Here is a 20,806-nt window from a genome sequence, read left to right on the forward strand (position 1 = left end):
CCACCCACGCACACACCACCCACGCACACCACCACTCCCTTAACATTTCTGGGATGGGATTTCAGGGTAAGTTTTCAGATTATAAAATATGTCCCATGAGCCTGAAATGAGTTATCGATGAGACAGACGAGCTCAAATCTGTCCTTAGGGAGTAAGCAAGGAAAGTCCCTGACACAGAATAAAGTTCTAGGCTTAAAAGCCCCAGACTCTCCGGCCAGGCAGGCCCGTGTTGCAGGAGGCAGGGCCAGTTCTGTCCATCAGGCGAGGCTGGACCAGGATAGGTGATTCTCTCTTAGTGGCTGATGAATGAAAGAGCCAGTCATCGCTGACAGACCTTCCAATGAATGGGAGTCTCTGAACCACGTCTTTAAGATTCCATCAACTCCGTTGCCCAGATTTCCTGTCTGAGTAGCAGGGTAGCACAGACTGCAGCGGAAGTGGGCCCTTCTCAGCCAGGGGACCCTCCGCAGAGCCTTCTCCCCAACTTGCATATTAAGGAAGGTCTCAGGTCTTGCTCTGTATCTGCATTTGAGGAGATGCAAGGATTTTTTTCCCTGCTTGTTGCTTACCTGTGGTTTTCCTTAAAGGAAGGCAGTGGATGTAACATTAGGTCAGACCGGGCTGTTTTAGTTTCTATGGCTAAGCCTGACTGTGGCTTGCATCAGTCTGAGCCGCTGTCCAAACTGGGAGAAGGCAGAGGGAAACAACAGAAGTGTAAAAAGTCTAAAGTGAGCGTATGGAGCCAAGTACTAGTTCCGATGATCACGGGGTGATCTTGGTCTTACTTGGAACTGTTCAGCTCATCTGTAGGGCTTTTGGTAGGGGAGACTTCGTGTAGGCAGTTAGTTAGGGGAGCAACGGGAAATCATGCTGGGTGGGGTTGGGAGGGAGGGCTTCTCCAGAGAGCCTTGCAGGGACAGATACCAGAGTGGCATCAGCTTGGAAGGGAGACCTAAGAGGCAGCAGACGGCTCTGTGATGCTTCAGTCTCCAGCATATTTCCGTAGTCAGAAGCCCAGTAATCCCTGCCGTTCCTTCCTGCCGTGAGAATCAAGGCAGCAGACAGGCGTGCTGGCTGGCGCGCATCTGTAATCTCAGTGCTGGGAGAGAGAGGCAGGGCCAAGGGAGGGGTGGTGAGTTTGAGACAGGGAGAGCCTGTCTTGCAAAATAAAGAAGTGAAATACAACCACCACTCATAAGAGTTTCAACTATTTGATGGTGTCCACTTGGTCTGTGTAGCTGCCGACCCATTTCCGGTTACTGGACCAGAGAGCCAGTCACCCCTTTGCACTAAGTTCTTCCATCTTGAGCAACTATATATAAAGTTGTCCATCTGGCTAGAGTGTCCGATCCATTTCAGTCTAATAAAACGGCTACTTCCCCCTTAGGTCCTAACGCGGGCCCCGACGGTCTTATTCCGTGGTCGAGGTTCTGTAAGGTAGGTGCTGCCTGAGTTTTACAGCTCTGAACCCCGCGTTCTTTCTACTCTGGGGCGGCTTTCCCATTTCTCACGGTGGCAGCTCGCTGTTTGCTTGTTCTGGCATGGTCGTCCGCCCCCTCACACCCCCTAGGCCAGTTGTTTACTTTCCTTCGGTTCGGGAGGTTGTTCCAAGCCCGACAGGAAGCACCTGTCTGGGCGATAACATTCTTCCACACCCCAAAGCGTCTCCAGTCCCTCACAGCGGCCCCTTAATCAGCAGGGTTCTGGCTGAGGCCGTGTGAAATGTGTACGGTGACCTGTGCAGAACCGCTCGCTCGCTCTGAGGGCACTAGAACAGGATGTTGATACCCGGTTGGGCCCCGCCAGCTGGAGCTGAGCCGCTCACACTGGCCCCGACTCCAGTCATCTGGGACAGCATCCCTGCTGGGGTGCTGCAGTTGGGCCAGGGTGCCAGGGAAAAGGAGAGCGCCAATTAGTCAGTCAGAGGCTAGGGACTCGGGCATCCCCTGCTAAGGGGCAGCTGTCACTCGTGCCTGAGCTGGGGCCTCTTTGGAAGGGACAGGGCACGCCACTGCTTTTGTTTAACCAACTGTGCGTTTCTTCTGTACTTGCAGGAAAATATTAACGATAAAAATTTTTCCTTCTGGCCTTGGATCGACACCATCCTGGAACTCATTAAAAAACACCTGCTCTGCCTCTGGAATGACGGGTAAGGGTCACCGAGGGCTGAACTTGGAAACGGTTTTTAGCATGTGCGCTTACGGCTGCGACAAGGTCTAAGCTGGGCTTCGTTACTTGAGAGGAACTTGGTCTCCTCACAGACGTGCGCACGTCCAGGAATCACAGCTGTCTGTGAGCACAGCAAACTGTAGGCCAGCCAAGGCTACCCAGCGAGATTCTGTATTAAAAATAATAGAAGAGAAGGGGTTAACCCATTTGTCCCCGGGATCAATGGCTATCTCAAGCCTAGCTTCCAGTTGACAGGAAGTGCCGCGCACCGCGCCCCCATGTCCGAGCTCTGTGCGCTGTCGCCCAGTTCGCGAGCTTCGGGCAAGGGGGCTGGAGGTTAAAATACACAAACACAGAGACAGCGACACTGGTCATCCTTGAATTCCCCAAGAATGCCCCCTTTATTGTGTTCAGGGGCAGATTATATAGAGAGAGCCACGCCCCAGCCAACCCCACCAGAAACCACTCTCCTGCCATCAGGAACAGGAAGGTCTCATGCTCAGATCAGGGGATTACAAGAAATTCAGGATCTGGGGTCTCACTGCTCCCAACAAGGAAGTGCTGGCTGGCGTATGAAAATGCACCCTCTGAGCCCGCATCTCCAGTACGAGATGCATAGACAGTCATTTTCATGGTGTTTAAAATCAGCGAGGACCGGAAGAAGGCCCCTCACTTGTTTACGGAGCTTCATGCCAATGCCTCTCGGTTCTTACTTGAGCACATCGTGTGTAAGGGAGAGGCTTCTGTAAGCCTCGGTTAAACATTTTGAAAGTGTGCGTTTTTTATAATACGTTCTGTTTTCAAGTGGCAGCACTTTTCTTAGATTGTTAAGTCAAAATGAAAATTAAAACTCATGGATGAAATACAAAATATTCCTATTAATCTCTCTAATGTCCAGGTGCATCATGGGCTTTATCAGCAAGGAGCGAGAACGCGCTCTGCTTAAGGACCAGCAGCCGGGGACGTTCCTGCTGAGGTTCAGTGAGAGCTCCCGGGAAGGCGCCATCACGTTCACGTGGGTGGAGCGGTCGCAGAACGGAGGGGGTGAGTGAAGCGGGTCTGCGCACGCGCAAGCCTACCGTCCCTGCATCCATCCCTGCAGAGCCATCAGTTTGGGTAGCTTTGGGACTGAAATTGCGTATCCTATAATTACATAAGTAAGCTCCCCACCACCGGGAACACCGGTGTCAAGCTGCCCGGGACACGTGAGAATGATGCCTTTCAGAGCCCAAGGCCAAGTTTTTCCTTTCTCTCGGGCCTGTTGCCTGCAGATCAAGGATATGAGTCAACACTATCTGCACCCAGTTGTTGGAAGGGATCACATTTCCCACAGTGTAGGATTTCAGACGCAGCCCGCTCCAGGATACCTTGCCTGGGCCACGACCGACTTTGTGCGCTGCGTCCACCCAGTTACAGGGGGCCGTGAGGATGGGGTGCAGCTCCTCCCACCTTCAGGGGAGGGACTTCGTCTCTCTGCCTGTTAGATACCTGTTTAAACAAACATAGCTCCCAGCGCAGCTTTCCTGTGATAAGACGGGGCAGGTGGGAAGAAGGAAAAGTAACAGTAACAAACCGATGGTTGCTTATGACTTGCCGCTGGAGGGGAAGCAGGGACTTCTTGTTTTCAGGAGATAGAGTAAGAAAGAAGGAATACTCTTCTACTTTTTTTTTTCTGATGAAAACAGCCAAAGACCTGGATTCAGGTCCAGTGCTGGCAGTGGGCGCTGAGGTCTGTCCCGTTTTGTTTTTTCCTGGTAGTTCATTTCCCAAGCCCATTGAGAGATGGGGCTAAGAGACCGCTCAAAGAGGAGCAGGGCAGCGTGGGCTACAGAATTGTCAGAAACCTGAGGGAGAGCCCCAGCTTGGAGCAACAGGGCACGCTCTGCTCCGAGGTGTCTTGGGCTCCAAACACCTGAAGCATAGCTTATGTCCTGGGAGAAGTAGCTTGCAGCATCTTGGTTTTGTTTTGAGAGTTGCTTGTTTTCATAAAACGGAGTTTTTCACTATGACAGGAAAGTAGGAAGGGGGCCCATCTTTAAAAACACGATTTGCAGCCCAAGCCCAGTGACCCGGCCAGTGGTATCCGTGGATGGGCATTAAGGATGCAAGCTTTGCACTGGAACTAGACCCTAAGCAGAGGGCAGCAAGTGTGTTGTTCCTGAACAAAGGCAGCGCTTGCTTTTCCTCCGAAGGCAGGATTAGAACACAGAGGCCCCGGGTGGACAGACCTTGCGGGCTGCACCTGCTCCTCACTAGACTCTGCCCGCAGGAACTTTAGACCTCTCTGAGGTGCCAGGTACTCAGTCAGCCTCCGTGATTTCCTCCTCCTAGAACCCGACTTCCACGCCGTTGAACCCTACACGAAGAAAGAGCTTTCAGCGGTTACTTTCCCCGACATTATCCGCAATTACAAAGTGATGGCTGCTGAGAATATCCCAGAGAATCCCCTGAAGTACCTGTACCCCAACACTGACAAAGACCATGCCTTTGGGAAGTACTACTCCAGGCCAAAGGAAGGTGAGTGTACGGCCCGCCGTGGTGCCCAGATGGGAGAGCACAGCGAGGTCTGTGGTGCTCGGTTGCTCCCAAGCGAGTTCCAAACACATTGGTCCTCACCATCACCTATCAGTGGCTCACGATGGCACGGATGCCAGCCCATCGCTTCTGAATTGACGGGGCAGGGTTTTTTAGACAGCGCCGTACACTCAGTACAGCAGAAGTGAAATATCGCCTGGCCTGCTGTGGCTAGTATGCAGTGAATACGTATTTCTGTTCTGAGGATACTGGGAAAATCCGTGTCTGGTTTTCATATGTCTGTTACTGCTTTCTCCGCATGAAAGGGTAGAGGGTAGGAACCAAGGCTGACCAATTTCTTCTAGCCTGCCTGGGTTCAGGATAAATGAGTGGTCCATTCGGGTGGGCTCAGTTGCTTCTTAGAGCCTGTGGTTGTGAGTCTTAGGGGCCAGAGACTTCTCGGATGCAAGTCTGCCTCTCTGGTCATGGGATCACATTCGGGAAAATTCATATTAGACCAGCCCAGTTTTGGAACATGCCAACAAAGCTAGTAGCTGTTTGAAATATGAAGTCTAACTAGCAGTACCTTGACTCTGGGGCAAAGATCCCTTTAGGCTACCCCACGGCTGTGCATATTCCATCAGCTAGACCAGCCTGACCTTGGCATTCCTGGGCTTCATTTGTCTTCCTGCAAGACCACAAGCCTTGGGAAGAGGCAAGCGGCTAGACCCCTGGCCTTCTCTTGGCCGTTTCTCCATTCCCACTAGGATCTCAGATGACCTTGGCAGGAAGGTCATGACCCCGTAAGGTTCCAGGACACGAAGTTTCAAGTCAGACAGAATGGGTCCCTCGAAGCGACGGTTCTGTTCCCGTGTAATTTCTGCTAACGCGAATGCCGTGATGTGTGCTTGCTTCCAGCCCCAGAACCAATGGAGCTTGACGACCCTAAGCGAACAGGCTACATCAAGACCGAGCTGATTTCGGTGTCTGAAGTGTAAGTGAGCTCGGAAGACTGACATTGTCAGAGCCTCACGCCAGCCTGGCTCCTGGCTGGGGCCCTTGGATGGCGTTGGCTCGTAGCTTGCTTTTCTGCTGTAGTTGATGCTGCCATTACAGTTGGACTTTTTGGAAAGATCCTGACTAGCCCCCGGTGTGACTGCTTGCCAGCATTTTACTGCCTTAAAGATAAACAGCAACAAAAAATCCCAAGCGAAACAGCAATGAACAAAATAAAAATAAAGCGAAGTTGTATGTAAGGAATATACTTTCTCCCCAGATTGATACTTTGGAAAAGTATGAATAAAATAAACAAAAATGGACGATTGGGAGAGTAGTTCTTTTCAAATGAAGAAAAGGCCAGAGTCATAACCGAGATCCATTTCCTCCACTTGCATTTATTTTGTTGTTTCATTCTACAAAAGGCAGAAAGTTTTGGAAAAGTCAATTGTCAGTTATTTGGCTTGCGGCACTGTCTTGGGGTGAATGGATGTAGTCTTCATGTAAAAACACTCTGTGGAGCAGCCTTATCTGCATACAACCCTCAAGGTAGGGATGAGGGATTCCCCCAGACACTTCTCTGGTGCTTTTCTGTCCAGGGTAAGCCTCAGAAGTCTGCCCACGCAGATGACACCGCACACGCTCACACCGAGGCTCCACCAGGCAGCAGGGGTGTAGGCTTCAGTCTCAACAATCACTCACTCATGTCTAAAGTTTAGTGTATCCCCCCCGGGGCCGGGCTGGGGACATAAACCTTCCACGATCTGCAGTCTTCCCGACATGTTTTATAAGGTGTACGCTCTTCTGAAATCAAAATACGAAGTGGTCACTCAATGGCGGATGAAAGAGTCTCTGTGCATTGCTGCCTCTGTAGCTTGCGGTTAACACTGCCCTCTCTCCTCTCTCTCTTCTAGCCATCCCTCTAGACTTCAGACCACGGACAACCTGCTTCCCATGTCTCCGGAGGAGTTTGATGAGATGTCCCGGATAGTGGGCTCTGATTTCGACAGTATGGTGAGTCCCGTGGCGGGCTGGTCCCACCCTGAGAACGCCTGAGCAGGCTGGTAGGGCGGCAGATCGGAAGTCTGTCTGTGAGGAGCAGCCTTGGGCAGAGAGAAGGCTTTTTAGAGAGATGAGCCTGTATTTAGGACAGCTGCAGCAGCAGCAGGATCTCATCCCTTCCCCATGCAGCAGGAAGGCCTAGCTGTACTGACAGTTAACACACTAAGAGACCAAGGTTTTCTGAGGCAGATGTATTCCCTTGGCTGCTTAGGGCCCGGTGAAGGAGTCATCCTTAGGAGGGCAGATGCTGGTTGGTACAGCATTTCCACACTCACTCACAGGGGGTAGGGAACAGAGGGCGGGGGGCTGAGAGTTCCACTTGCTACATAAGATGCTAACTCATCCTGCCAGCTTTTGAGGCCATCAAGGACGGGCATGAGGATTGGTTCAGGGAGCGAAGGTTAATTAATAGGTTTCACGATCTAAATAGAAACACGGTGTTTGCAAAAGAGACAGTCTTCTTTGGGGAGAATGTTTTTCAGCTGCTCCAGTAGGACCCCTTGCCTTTCAGCCTGAGATCCATTATCCCACGTGTTCCGTCTGGGTGACTGGCAGTCTCGCTGATGCTGTTTCATTTGAAGCCCCTTGCCACACGGAGTTAGGCCAGTTCACTTTCCAAAGCTTCCTTAAATGCTTTCAAAAATCATTCTCTTAGCTGTAGCAGGCGTCAGGCGTTTCCTCGTCGCCGGAGGCTCTGCACCTAGCAAAAAAACGTGTCCCGTAACGAGAGTCAGAGATGGGGACAGGAGAGAGAGGAAGGCTTCAGCCACGGATGTCCGTGTGCTCAGGAAAAGCATGTGTCACCTCAGCTGTTGCCTGTTCCTCACATGGGACCTCACGAAGTGGGCTGGGAAGCTCAGGAAATGCTTCCATAGGCTTCCTGGCTGCTAAGACTGGCGGAGCTAGGGTGGTCACAGAACCGTGCGGAGTTCTGGGAAGCGAGCCTCCGGTCTGTGTACAGCAGCACCCTGATACTGCTGTCAAGGGTGTTTGGCAAATCTCATGTGAAAGTGGAATAATGGCAAAGTTTGATTGAGAACGTGTAAACCTGAGCAAAGGGTCTGAAACCAGGGTGCGTTTTCACACCTCCTCTGCTGCCCAGGAGATCTGCCAGGTCACCACTGCCACTGTGTGCCAGGCAGAAGCTCTTGGCCTCTGTTAAGGCAAAGAAAGGCAAGGCAGGGCTGGGTGGGAAGCCTGTGCCTGGAATTTGGCATACGGTTCCAGCTGCCATCACTGTGGGTCCCCGCGACCTTCTAAGCCCTTAGTTCCCCCATTTGTGCAAGGAGCACGGCTTTCAGTACGCCGCAGCGGTTTCACACCCTCCAACAAATGCCAAGAAATGGGTTCGTAGCCTCCGGATGCCGTTCTGTTCTAGCAATTTTATCCGTCTGACTTACGGAATAGACGCATAGGATGTGTAGATACAATAAATTAGTTTGTGAGAAATATCAGCTTGCCACAGTAGTCCCCAGGTGAACCCCAATGGTCTCAGAACCTCTATAGAGGTCCTGGTCTGATTGGACAAGGTGAGAATGGGGTTGGCCTGTCAAAGCAGCTTACCGTCACCACAGTATGCTCCGTCCTCGACCCTCGCCCTGACTTCTGTCCCGTGGTAACTCTTGGGAGTCAGAGTTTGAGGGCTGAGTGAAGCGGTTCTGCCTAGAATCCCAGCAGTTACGAGGCCAGGACAGGAGGAGCTGATGTTGGCGGCCAAGTTGGGCCGCGCACACATTGTCACAAAACACATGGAAGTAGGTGTGTGCTCCGAGGTGAACTCAGCTGAGCTGGCTTATTTCCATGAGGAGGCGGCAGCCGTGGACTAGAGAGGTAGTGAGGGTGGCTAGCCGGGCCAGCCTTGGCGGTCAGGCTCCTGAGGTGACTGTCCATGAGGGCCAGCATCTGAGGACTGGTTTTTTATGCTAGGACATGGGCATTTATTTATGTAGCATGACGTTCCCATACAGTGGACTTGCCTCTTGGGGCTGGGGTAGAATCCGCTTACTTTCCTAGAGGCCTTTGTCCAGTCTTCACACCAACACTGTCCATTAGTTTCTTCTCTGGCGCTGGACATTTTATACATGCTTTCTTCAACCAGACCTGTGTGCTGGGCACTAGTAGCCAACTTAGGGTATGAAGAACTTCACATAGTGGCAGGATTTGGATGCAGGCTCTCTCTCCCGCTCTCCTCCTCTCCCCTGTTCCTGCAGTAGTACGCCATTTTAACTACAGATCTGTGTCAACAAGAGTACCGTCTAAGAGACAAAGCCACCAACACCGTTTTCAGTCTCAAACTGCTTTCCTAGAACTCCCTAGAGGCTTTGCGGTCTAGTGCTTAGGCTGGTGAAGTCTTCACTGTGAGGCCGCCCTTCACTCCGAAGGGCGTTTAGCAGGACCCTGGCCTCTGCCCTAGAATAGACGCTGCTGGTAACACCTGCACGCGCACACCCTACGACGGCAGGGGCAGCAATGTCTGAAGAGCAGCCAGGGCACAGAACCATCCTGGAGACTGGCAACCGCCCCAGCATGGGAGCCAGAGTCAGTGGCAGGCCAGTGTCCTCCGACGGACAGCTGGCTGACCACAATCTCCTGTATCCAGGGCCACAGGGCAGGCTAGGGTGGGGAGCTGAAGGGCTCTGTAGTGGCTTTACTTCTCTGACCTACATCTGAATCACGGGCTTTGTTGATTTTGCCTACCCAGCGGCCATTAAGGGACTGTCATCATTTTTCCCTTATCCCTCTCCCCCGGGTGCATGTGGCTCAGCATTTCCCCCCCCCTTTTGAACAAGCTGATTTACCAGGCTGCTGCCCCGAGACTTGCATTAACAGCAGAAAGCTTTCTGTAGTCTGTCTGGGTTGAGTCACAGATTTAATCCAGAGTCATAACCCATCAGCTTAGGTGGCGGAAGCGGCCCTGAGTAGTTCAGGGAGGCTAGGCCATACCAGCCCTTCTGGTCCCATGTGGTAATGTGCTGTAGGGGGCATCCCCTTGCTCCGAGGGCAGTGGTGTAAGATACACGAGTCGCGTGTCATGGCATCCGCGTAATGACCCTAACTGCATTTTGTCTTTTTGCAGATGAGCGCAGTATAAACATGAATTTCTCTCTTCTCTGGAGACATTTTCCTTCCCATCTGTGATTTCCTCCTGCTCCTGTTCCTGTTCCTTCACCTGCTGTGTTTCTAGGGAAATGCAAGAAAGAACAACACGGTTTGTTGCCCCCTGTTGCTAGCGAGTGGATATTTCTCTTCGCTAGAAACCCGTTACTCCGAAGGACTTCATGCGTCTTAACTGAAGGTGAACCGGAGAGTCAATCACTTGTGCAAAGTAGATTCTGCGGACAGAGCAGAGACCCGCCCAAGGCGTCAGGACTAGACTGCCAGTGTCTGGGAAAGGTGAGGAGTAGGTGACCTCTAGTAAATGCTGTGTCATCACAGTGCCCAACCGCCGCACAGCACGGGACAGTCCGCAGTGTGATGTAGGAGCGGTTCTGTCCTGAAGATACTGGCGTGCTCCCTCTGCTTTATGGCTGGAAGTCTTCCGCTCTTTTGCCTATGGCACAGTTCAAAGCCAACTTTATAATGCAGTGATATGTCAGACGATAGTGGACATCCTTCATCTGAGTGTGTGTGTGTGGGCGGGGGGGAACAGGGGTGTTAGCACGTCTTCTACACTGGCCTGTGAAACTGCAGGCACGATTGCGCTCTTCGGTGACCTAGCTTTGTTGTTGGCTGCCGTTAAGCGAAACTAAACACCCATAGAAGAAAGAAAACGTTTTCCAAATTCTCAAGTAGTTTCTGTTTAATATATACTCCACCAAGCTAAGTGGGTCTTGCTGTCATTTTGGTCACCGGTTGAATAAAACTATCTTTGCACATCCATTAAGGGAGCCAGCTTTCTTAAGGCAAACATTTTTTTTTTTAAAGTTGAAATTACAGATCTAGAAAAACCCAGCAGTTTTATTCATGTTCTTGAATGGGCTGCCTTTATTCTTTCTAGCTGGTTGTCTTCATTAGCCACGAAATTAGAAAAACTAGTAACTGACTTGAATCATTAGCCAAATACGAGTATCAGATAATTCCAAAATACATTCTGTGTCACGGTACTGAACACTCTTTTTCACTGATAATGGGCTTTTTCTGCCAACTATGTTCATATATCGTTCCGTGGTCTGCTCCGTGTTGCCAGACGACTTTGGAGGAACAGTGTTTTATGGTGTGTGCTGTTTTTCCACCTTCCTCCGTGGCCCAGCACAGTTCAGTGGTCCAGGGATTGCGTGGGTTGCCGAGGTTCTTCTGGGCAGCTGTCCCAGACTGCTGTCCATGCAGCCATGCTGCGTTCCATTGTCCCTGCCACAGCTGTGTGCTATGGGCTGCACTTAGCATATGCACAGCCCTTTCCGTGGTCCCCAACGGAAGCAGAGGCCTCCTCTCTTTCCGTGTACAGCCTGGGACTGGCTGGGCTCTCACAGACTCTTAAACGGAACAAGAAACAAACCATTTTTAAAGTACTGTGTCTAGATGCTGAGATCTAACTATTGCTTACGTCGTCTACACTATGAGAACGGTTTCATTCTGTTGAACTAAGACTTTAAAAAAAATGTTAAAATGTTAGCCTCCTATTGGTATTTAATATAAAGATATTTAAAATGTCTAGTATTGTGAGTTGGTTTAATATGTATCTCATTGACGTATCAGGCCTATTTTAAAATAAGATTAATGACACTATTTTTCTAAGTGTTACCCTTGCCACAGTGACTCTGGCAGTTTAGGGTAGGCATCATGGTGAGGTCACTCGTGAGGCAGAGGCACAGGGATCAGAAGTTTAAAGCCATTCCTGGTTACGTAGCAAGTCCAAGGCCAGCCTGGGCTACATGAGTTCATAACTCTTGAAAGAAGAGGGAGCAGGGACAAAAGAGAGGTGTCTAACTTAGTGGAAGAAAATCTCTTTAAATTCTTAAGTCACTGACTGATGTAAGAAGTCACCAAATGTCCTAGCTTAAGGATGTTTGCATTTGAGTATGTCCAGGATGGCATTTTCTAAGAATAGAGCATATGTGTCCCACTTCGGATAGACTGATATTACTTAGGCACTATCTGAGGTGCCATTGCATAAAGGGAATCTACTGACTGCCTGAACACTAATGTTGAACATGAAGGCATTGGTCAGCAAACAGAGCAGACCCATGGTGCCCAACGGCTGCAGGGAAGGCGCCAGAGAATATTGGAAAGTTGAAAAGTCTTTGACTTTTGGAGCTTGGCGGCTGCCCCCATCTTGAGGGGATGATTTATCTGAGGGCATCTTTTTGTTTAAGATTCATTCATTCATTCATTCATTCATTCATCAAATATGTTGAATATCTGTCTTGAACCAGACATTCCTCTAGATGCGTGGAAGACACTAGTAGACAGAACAAATGCCCCTGTCATAAACGTAAGATGTTCTCAGATACTGGGCTATATGCTCAGCAGACACTTTACCCACTGAAGCCCAATGGAGATTTTGTGAAGTAAATGTAGCCAGTGGTCAGTGGTTTGGAGCCCTCGTGGCTCTGGCAGTGGACCTAGGTCCGGTTCCCAGCACCCACACTGCATCTATAACCCCAGTCCCAGAGGATCTGATACTTTCTTCTGACCTCCATGGGCGCCAGGCTCATGTGATGTGCAGACGCACACAAAGGCAAAACATTTATACACATAATCTAATTTTTTTAACTAGTCAAAAGCTACTGATCATGTCAGTGTTACAGGAAAATGCATATAATTTTCAAGAAATAACATCTAAGCCAATTACAGGAAGCCGAGGCTCCTCAGTAGTGTTTTAAAGTCTGGACAGCTCAGTGGTCATCAGCAAGGCGAGGCTCTCGAGTTCCGGGAGTCCAAGCCTGGGCCGTGGACTGTGGACTCTGACTTTAAAGGGACAGTATGATGTATTGTAGAAAAATAATCCTAACTTATGACACTTTTACTGAGCACTCCAAGTAAAGCTACCCAAAAGGTAGAGATGCCAATATATCTACCATCAAACTTGTGGACTCTGTATTTCATAATGCTGCCGTACTCAGTCCGTTACTGTCGGCATGTTGGCAGCCCTTCGATGTCTTCTGCGTAAATGATACCTTGGTGCCCTGACAGTCTGGCTTCATAGCAGATCGGCTGCTAGAATGTGAAAGGCAGCAGGAGGCATGGCTGGTCCCATAAGGCCCAGTCAGGTCAAGCTCCAGAACAGACACGAGCCCTCTGAGCAGTCCTGGAGAGCCTGCGTTTCCAGCCTGTTGTGTTAGCTTCTGTCCCCGTCTTTTAAAACAGCTGCCGTAATTATGACAAAGCCTAGACCCTTCTGTCTCCAAACACTACACCTCCTAGCCTACCCATCCAGACCCTTTCATACCCAGATGCTTTCCCATTCGTAAAAAGTGTGTAAGAGCCCCACCCAGTGCTTCCACGGGCTGCTTCCCTCAACACCCATGAGTTATGAGCATATGTTACCATAGGGACTAACAAAGAAAACTAACCTAAACTCCTAAAAAAAAGAGTGCCACGAAAATAGAGTGATCCCGGTTAGATGAACAACTAGAACGTTTCCCTGTTGGGGTTATCTGTGAGCTGTGCACTGCCACCAAGTTTCCATCTGCAGACACATGCATGTTCAGTAGGAGCTGACTCATGTCGCAGGACATGACACGTGTGGCCCCAAGAAAGAGACTCTAGTAACTGTTAGCTAATGTCAGTGAAGATATGTACTTACCTGTAACTGTGTGGTAGGGTGCAGGGAGAGAATATTGGCTAAGAGCTGCATGTCGTGGCCCACTGTTGGGTCCCAGCTTCATCAATAAAAGTGTGGGTTAGATCAAAGAATTCCATGTGTTATTAATAGAATATTATTATTACTATTATTATTTTGGTTTTTTGAGACAGGGTTTCTCCGTAGCTTTGGAGCAGGCTGGCCTTGAACTCACAGAGATCTGCCTGCCTCTGCCTCCCAAGTGCTGGGATTAAAGGTGCACACCACCACCACCTAGCTATTATTATTATTATTATTAAAATAATAGAGATGGCCCTAACACCACAGCCGCTGTAACCAAGCCGCTTGGTTTGTGGCACAAGACTTTGATAAAATGAAAATGGGATTGGCATGGTGTTCATAAACCTTTGTGGTTAGGAAACCAGACACTGATTTAACCCCACGAGGACCAGGGCATTCTGGAATGGAGAACCATTTCCATGTGTGGGGGACTCGGGAGCCGCCAGCCGGGCCCACTCAGATCCTGGTGTGGCGGTCCTGGGTCAGCTCCCCAGTAGACGTCAGGGCTCCATGGAAACGTGCTCTCGTCCAAGGGTACCTGCAATGGCGCAGTGCAGCCGGTACCCTGAGCACTTTAACTGTACAGGCACAGTGCAAGCTTCTGGAGAGCTGAACGAGCCTGCCCATCCCTAGTATCCACAGCTAGGTCCCCACAGTTCTCATCTTCGCCCTGGGTCCACAGATCCCACGTGACTCTGTGTGTTCCCTGACCCCGTAACAGGCTGGCTGTAAAACAGCTACAGACTCACAACTCAAAAGTGCAGAGAAAAACCTTAGTTATTTTAAGAAAATTCATTTCTCACGGCTTGTTTTCAATACATGTATTTATTAGGCTATAAAAAGCAACACTACCTGATCTCATTTAAAATAAATATTTCCCAATTTTCAGAATACTTACAGTTTATAGTTTTAAGATTTCATTTTGGGAAACGTCGGAAGTAGATACATTCAAAGCTTTGGACTCCCCAGGAGGGACCTAAATCCCACATCAGGTCACCTAGTCCCTGACAGTCAGCAGGATCAAGAGCAAATCCAGCTGTGCGGCTAAAGCGTGGTGTATCCCCAGGCATGGGTATTATAACAGGGACAGCAGAAACAGCAGCGTAAACAGAGCTTCAAACCAACATGACCATGTAATGTTCCCATGATACAGAAAAATTACACAAGATCGTAAAGCCAAAACAAAACAAAAAAATAAGATCTTTGGAGTTTACTGATGGCAGCAGTAACAGCTCATTCAAGCATTTAAACAAAAGTGTTCTCCTTAATATCAGCCACTAGCAGAAAGCCGGAGCAAGACCTGGCACATAGTCATAACACCGCGAGGGGAAAGAGAGCCTATTTAACCAGGCCACAAAGACTGTACAAAACGGCACTGATCTTAGAAAAGATACAACTTCTGTTTTCAAACAATATACAGAATAACATTCAGAGAAGCCTCGGAGTCACTGGTGATAGTTAAGTCACGCATCGAACCACACAAAGCCAGTTGCTTCTGGAATAGCGTGAGCTCAGTGGATTCCAACTAAAACGCGGTCACGCCTTAACTTTGGAACTGATGGCCCCGCGCAGAGTGTAGTGCCGCTTGTCCGCTTGTCTCAAGAGGCTTGTGGAAGCGGAACACAGTGGCAGGGCTGGATGCCTGCCCACCATCCTCCCACAGCTCCTGGAACTTAGATCCATGGTGGGGGTGCCTGGCTCAGGGAAGGGGCACTCGTTAAGGGTTTCATCAAGGGGGGCGCTGGCTAGGGAATAGCAGGGGAACGGCTAAAAACGGGCCACAGCAGCTGGCGGCTACTGGATACTGTGCCGCCAGGCGTCAGGAAACTCGGGTGCAGTTCTGTGTTGATAGCGAGGGTCAGAGACTCTGTGTTAACGTGGTAACCACTGCGTCTGTGTAGTTGAGAATTCTGCATCTTCCGCGGGCAGTTTCCAAGAAGTGCATTTGTGTGTGCACACGCATGCACACATGCGCTCCATCACCACAAGTCCTCACTAACAGAGCCCTCGTCTCTCGGAAGTAGAATAGGGTCCACTATGTGCAATTGCTAGGAAACTGGGTTCTCGCTAAGGTCCCTTTGACCTGTTGTCTAAGTTACTCAGAAATCACTGTTCCAAAACAAAGACATGGGGAGTCTAAATTTACAAGGACGTCATCTTTCCTGAGTCCGCCCGAGAGTTAGGAACAGAGGGGGGCAGTGCAGAGTGACCCCCAGGCCTCGGGAAGGGACAGCTAGCCTACGCAGACTGTTGCCAGTAGGACTGAAGGGAAATGTCTTCTGCGGCTGTCCCTACGTGTGTCCCTGCAACTTTGGTAACGGAGAGCATGTCTGAACTTTTCTCTGTCGTAGAAGCTGAAAGAAACGTCCAAGTCTGCGGTAGCACTGTCTTTCCTCTTAAGCTAAGTTAGATGCCTGAATCTTGGTTCCTCTTCTGTAGATAACGGCCAGGCTCTGTCTCTGGGCTAGACTTGCCGAGGACACACGAGACTGCAGAGCGTGCCGGTACTCACTTTCCCAAGGCCTCAGAGAGGCTGGCCCGAGGACCGTATGAAAGGAAAGGTCTCAAAGGTACTAGAACTATATCCACGCATGTGTTTTGGTCACCAAACGTATCGTCACAGAGTCCCTGATAAAAACCTAATCAGAATTGGCGAGTTCTATGAATGGCTAGCAACTATTTTAGTGTTGAAGGGGTCACCTTGACGTGAGGGTGAGATGACACATTTTAAATACTCAACCATGTGCGTATAGTTGTTCAAACACTCAAGCTAATCTATATTTAAAGTCTTGAAAACCACACTGGTTTATCTAATGACAGCATCAACCCCGCGGGTAGGTAAACTGTACAACGAAGCTTAGCTCATAAATGCCTATGAGGATATCATCACCCGGGGATTGAAAGTTTACAACACACACAACTCATGAGGGCCACACACGTCAGCTAGCATCGGTAACTAACTATTCCTGGACATCAAATTGTGCAACGCGAGAGGTAACTATTGCTCACATTATGAAGGGAGGTTCTTTTATTTCTATTTTCCCCAAAGACATCAGATTTTGTCCTGTGCGCACAAGGAAGGAAACTCCAGTAACACTGACATGACAAACGCACAGTGCACATCACTGCCAGACAGAAATATACATGTTCTTCATAGCCATGTTCCACAATCGAATAGGTAAGTAACCCAGGCCTCTGGGGCCATTACAACAGCCCATCGAGGTTCTTGTGGACAGTCTGATTTTCCTTCCCATTGTCAGAGTCCCCTTGGGGTGTGTACTGGACTTGGTATTCCTGGAGGATTTTAAAGACGTCGTGGTGTCCGAAGTGCAGCGCTTCGTCCATGGGGGTGTTGTTCCACCTGCAGCACACAGACAGGGGTGTCAGTACTCAGCACTGCTGCACAGAGACGGCTGCCCAGCATCCCTGGGCTCTAGGTCCATCCCAGGTTCCCTGGCCACTCAGGGTCAGCGCCATTAGCAGCATCACAAGTGAGTACGGCAAAGGCGCCCAACAGCTGGTCTGAGTGAGCCATCAGGTACCCAGGAGGACAACTGAGGGGCAGAGGGGTCCTGTGAAAAGACCCTGCTTCCATACCCACGTGCTGAGGGAGGGGCATGGAAGCCAAGTCTAGTGTTGCGGGTGTTTAAGGCAGTAACACGCATCATCGCAACCTTTCCCAGAAAATTCACGTTCCTGTGAATTCAAAAGTCACAACATCCTCGTGACAACGAATACATGTTAGATAAGCAAGACCTGCCCAGGGGAAGTGACCCTTTTTCGTACCCAGCAAGGGTAGGGGGCTGCAGGCTTAACTGGTCCACCGCCTGACCAGAACTCGTCATCCCCACTGTGAGAGGAAGATGGAGATACCAGGACAAGCAAAGAGCGGTCACAGCAATGAGTCAGCCCAAGGCCCAGCAGACACCAGGCATGCTTGGCTCCTGGCTCCTTCACAACCATGAGCCCGCCCTCTCAGCTCCCTCTGCTGGTTCCTGTTCCTCCCCCACCTCCCTGCTTTAGCCTCTTTCCTTCATTCTGTATCGACCCTCAACCTTTCACCGTAATGGGTCACAACATAAAGCAGAAACAACCAAAAGTGCTTAGGGTAGCATTCGATGTTTCTAGTGGCCTGTCCTTGATGTTCAAGATCAGGTAAGTATCACTTTACGTGTCTCTTCACGTTTCTCAAAAAACATGGCTCTAACATGACCAAATGTTTGTGTTAATCTGGGGGTGGGGGCACCTGCCCCGTCTTCTTTACGTCTCTTCCAGTACGTAATGAGAAGTCTCTCGGGAAGGAATACGCTATTTCACTCCTGCTATTTGATCAATAGCCGAAGTGACTCTTATCCCTGGGAAAACACGCCGGGGTCTAGGCTTCACTCTGGATGCACAGTTAAATCCACAGCTACCAAGTTAGTCAGCTACCTTTGCCTATAAGATGGATGCTTGTGTTTCCACATTCTCGGAGGCAAATTTGGAGCGGAGGAATTCACATAGTGTTCCCAACACGCATTGCATAGGTCGTGTTTGAGTTCTAAGCACAGCGAGACACTTTCCGGCCTCTTACTCTGCAGGGCACTATGACGGACACTATACTGGTAGATGGGGGGAGGGGGTTGTCAATGCAACTAATTTCAATCATTCTTTTAATGGCCACTGGACGGGAGAGACAGCCAACACGTCGCCACCTTACAAAATTGCTAGCAATTTTCAGATACTGACACTGGCTTCTCACTTTTTGTACGCTGAACCAAGAAGATTTAGTCCCCCCCGCCAAAAAAAAACCAAAGGCTTAGTAAGCCGGTCAGCTCCCCAGGAGGGTGCTAGCTTACTCCCACCTTTGTGCAGCTCTCGGGCTCCCTTCGGAACCTACTCGTCCAACAGCACGAGTATGATTGTCCCCTTGCATTCTTCACAGGCTCTGCCTGTCCTCACTGTGCAGAGGCTCACCCAGTCCACTCTAGGAGGGGATGCCCAGGGAGCGGGCACAGCAGTGCCTGTTCAGCACAGCCCAGGCTGGGAAGTGGTCATGTGGGCGAGGGGGGCAGGGAGGAGCAGCGTTCTAGGTGGTTCTTCCCACTGCAGCACAACACCCTTCCTCACTCGGTGCCATCCAGTGCCCTTCTCTCCAGTGGACCACTGAAAATTCAGCTTCCACAAAGCCTTCAAAAACTAGCTGTGCCGCCGGGCGGTGGTGGCGCACGCCTTTAATCCCAGCACTCGGGAGGCAGAGGCAGGCGGATCTCTGGGAGTTCGAGACCAGCCTGGTCTACAGAGCTAGTTCCAGGACAGGAACCAAAACCACAGAGAAACCCTGTCTCGAAAAACCAAAAAAAAACAAAAAACAAAAAAAACTAGCTGTGCCAAATCCAGGGATACCCATCAATGCCATCACACTAAAGATGAACGTTTTCTACAAACTTTCCCACCCGTCGGTGTTGTCTACCGTGTGTCGTTAGTCCTGTGAGAACAGATTTCCCATTTTATCTTTTCAAGTACAAAGCCGTGTCTTCTTCATATGGGCTGACTGACATCTAACCTAAGATTTCCAAATAAGGCAGGCTTTGATGTCACAAGCAAGCCCCTTGGTGCATTCACACGTAGCTGTCACTCAACACGACAATCCCACGTATTCAGACCGTGTTATCAATCACACTAGAAGGCAATGCACTCACCTGTCCTTGGGGAAGGGGTTCACCTTGCAAGCTTCCAGCAAAAATTTAACCACTTCCACATGACCTGCAGCCCCCAACACACAAAAAGAGATTTTAGTTTTGAGAAGAATTGAAGGCTGTAAAAACCGTAGCAAGCAGTTCGCGGTTCACGCATTACCCTCGGCGGCAGCCACGTGGAGGGCCGTTCTGGAGTCATAGTCCCGCTGCTCCATGTCCATGGCCGACAGGGCAAACCTGAAAGTCAGGTGGTCAGGTTAACCGGGTGGTAACAGTTACTCCATCCGTTCATTCAGATCCCACGCTCTCCCAGCTCCACTAATGGTACCCGGCTCAGCCAGCACAGAGCCGTGGGTGAATGCCACGTGACCGCTCCTCCTTAGCTACTTTCCAGTGAGATGAGCATCAGCTGCCGCTCCCAGAACTAAGCTTCGTCCCATCATGATGCAAATCCAGGATCAGCACCAAAGAGGCAAAAATGCCCATAGTAAAGCAGTGTGCGTCCAGCAGGGTTCCCCTTCTTCGACTACACTGCCTGGAGTTACCCGTGCTGCTAACGCTTTTAAAACAGCATGGAAACCAACTTAGCTCCAAGAGGGAACTCTGGCTCAGTATTCAGGGGCCCGTGGCCTTTCTAGTCCTGGTAACGTGCGCGGCACCGAACACCTGTGTCACCAGAGATCCATTACAGCCAACCACTAGCCAGTTAGGTGGCCAGTTACCACAGAGAGCTGGGTGTCTGTGGAAGGACAAGAAGGAGGTCCGAGACACGGGAAGTGGGGGCCCGGTATAAGTGGAAGAGTGGGGTTCTTTGTATCTTATTTGGTGACCTGTATTACAAGTGCAGGTGAGACCTTAAGACCTTCAAACACCTAAAGCCACAGCGCATCCACCCAGCGAGCATACCTCCGGAGGGCAGACACATCTCCAGTGTACGCAGCGAACAGAAGGTTTATTACCGACTTTACCTGCGAACAAAGAAGAGACACACATTTGCGGGAGAAGGCAGACACTGCTGCTGCCACGTAGTCCCGTGTGCTTTGAACTTCAGCTGTGCTGGTCAATATTATCTCGGGGCCATACCTAAAGAACACACATGGCCTTTTCTTTTACCAGGACCCGTGGAAAAGTCTAGACACAGACTGACGCTCCTAACACTGCCATCTGCAGTTAGGATGACCTGGGAAACCTCACACAGAATGTCTCCCTACTGCGAATCAGTGTGCATATGGGTAAAGGGCGTATCGCATACTGAAACCACTCAGGCTACATCAATGTGTCGTCCCTGGCAGCATCACTGTCCCCACTAGTTACCGACTGCTTGGCAAATCTGAGAGAGGAGCGGATTCGTGTCACCGTAAACTTGAGAACAAAGCTGCTCTTCACTGGGAGTCAGGACAAGTGCCCAGGTGACAGATGTAAACTAGGGTGTGCTCAGAACAGAAGACACTGCCTGAAGGTTAACCCCTGCCACAGACGGCTCTAAAGCTTAAGGTGCATCTACTTTCGATACTTATCTGCTTGTTTTTACAGTTAAATGGAAGAGGCTAGTGATCATAAGACCACTCAGTTATGTCTGCCTCCA

General features: G+C 50.1%; 2 protein-coding genes across 2 annotated transcripts in view; one reads left to right on the top strand and one right to left on the bottom strand.

Moving 5' to 3' along the window:
* The window catches only part of Stat1 (signal transducer and activator of transcription 1), a 38,647-nt gene extending 28,030 nt beyond the window's left edge, over window positions 1-10,617 (top strand). The window contains exons 18-24 of the mRNA XM_005366423.3: window positions 1,388-1,437; window positions 2,055-2,149; window positions 3,068-3,213; window positions 4,501-4,686; window positions 5,602-5,677; window positions 6,594-6,693; window positions 9,818-10,617. Coding sequence (XP_005366480.1) covers window positions 1,388-1,437; window positions 2,055-2,149; window positions 3,068-3,213; window positions 4,501-4,686; window positions 5,602-5,677; window positions 6,594-6,693; window positions 9,818-9,832 — 668 coding nt within the window. The 3' untranslated portion in view covers window positions 9,833-10,617. The remainder of the gene's footprint in view (window positions 1-1,387; window positions 1,438-2,054; window positions 2,150-3,067; window positions 3,214-4,500; window positions 4,687-5,601; window positions 5,678-6,593; window positions 6,694-9,817) is intronic.
* A 3,732-nt stretch (window positions 10,618-14,349) lies between these two features.
* Gls (glutaminase) overlaps window positions 14,350-20,806 on the bottom strand; it is an 85,767-nt gene continuing 79,310 nt past the window's right edge. Inside the window, exons 19-22 of the mRNA XM_026788841.1 lie at window positions 20,128-20,189; window positions 19,382-19,458; window positions 19,225-19,288; window positions 14,350-16,904 (exon numbers count right to left, since the gene is read on the bottom strand). Coding sequence (XP_026644642.1) covers window positions 16,748-16,904; window positions 19,225-19,288; window positions 19,382-19,458; window positions 20,128-20,189 — 360 coding nt within the window. The 3' untranslated portion in view covers window positions 14,350-16,747. The remainder of the gene's footprint in view (window positions 16,905-19,224; window positions 19,289-19,381; window positions 19,459-20,127; window positions 20,190-20,806) is intronic.

This window comes from Microtus ochrogaster, unplaced genomic scaffold, assembly GCF_000317375.1.
Source record: "Microtus ochrogaster isolate Prairie Vole_2 unplaced genomic scaffold, MicOch1.0 UNK8, whole genome shotgun sequence".
NCBI classification, from domain to species: Eukaryota; Metazoa; Chordata; class Mammalia; order Rodentia; family Cricetidae; genus Microtus; species Microtus ochrogaster.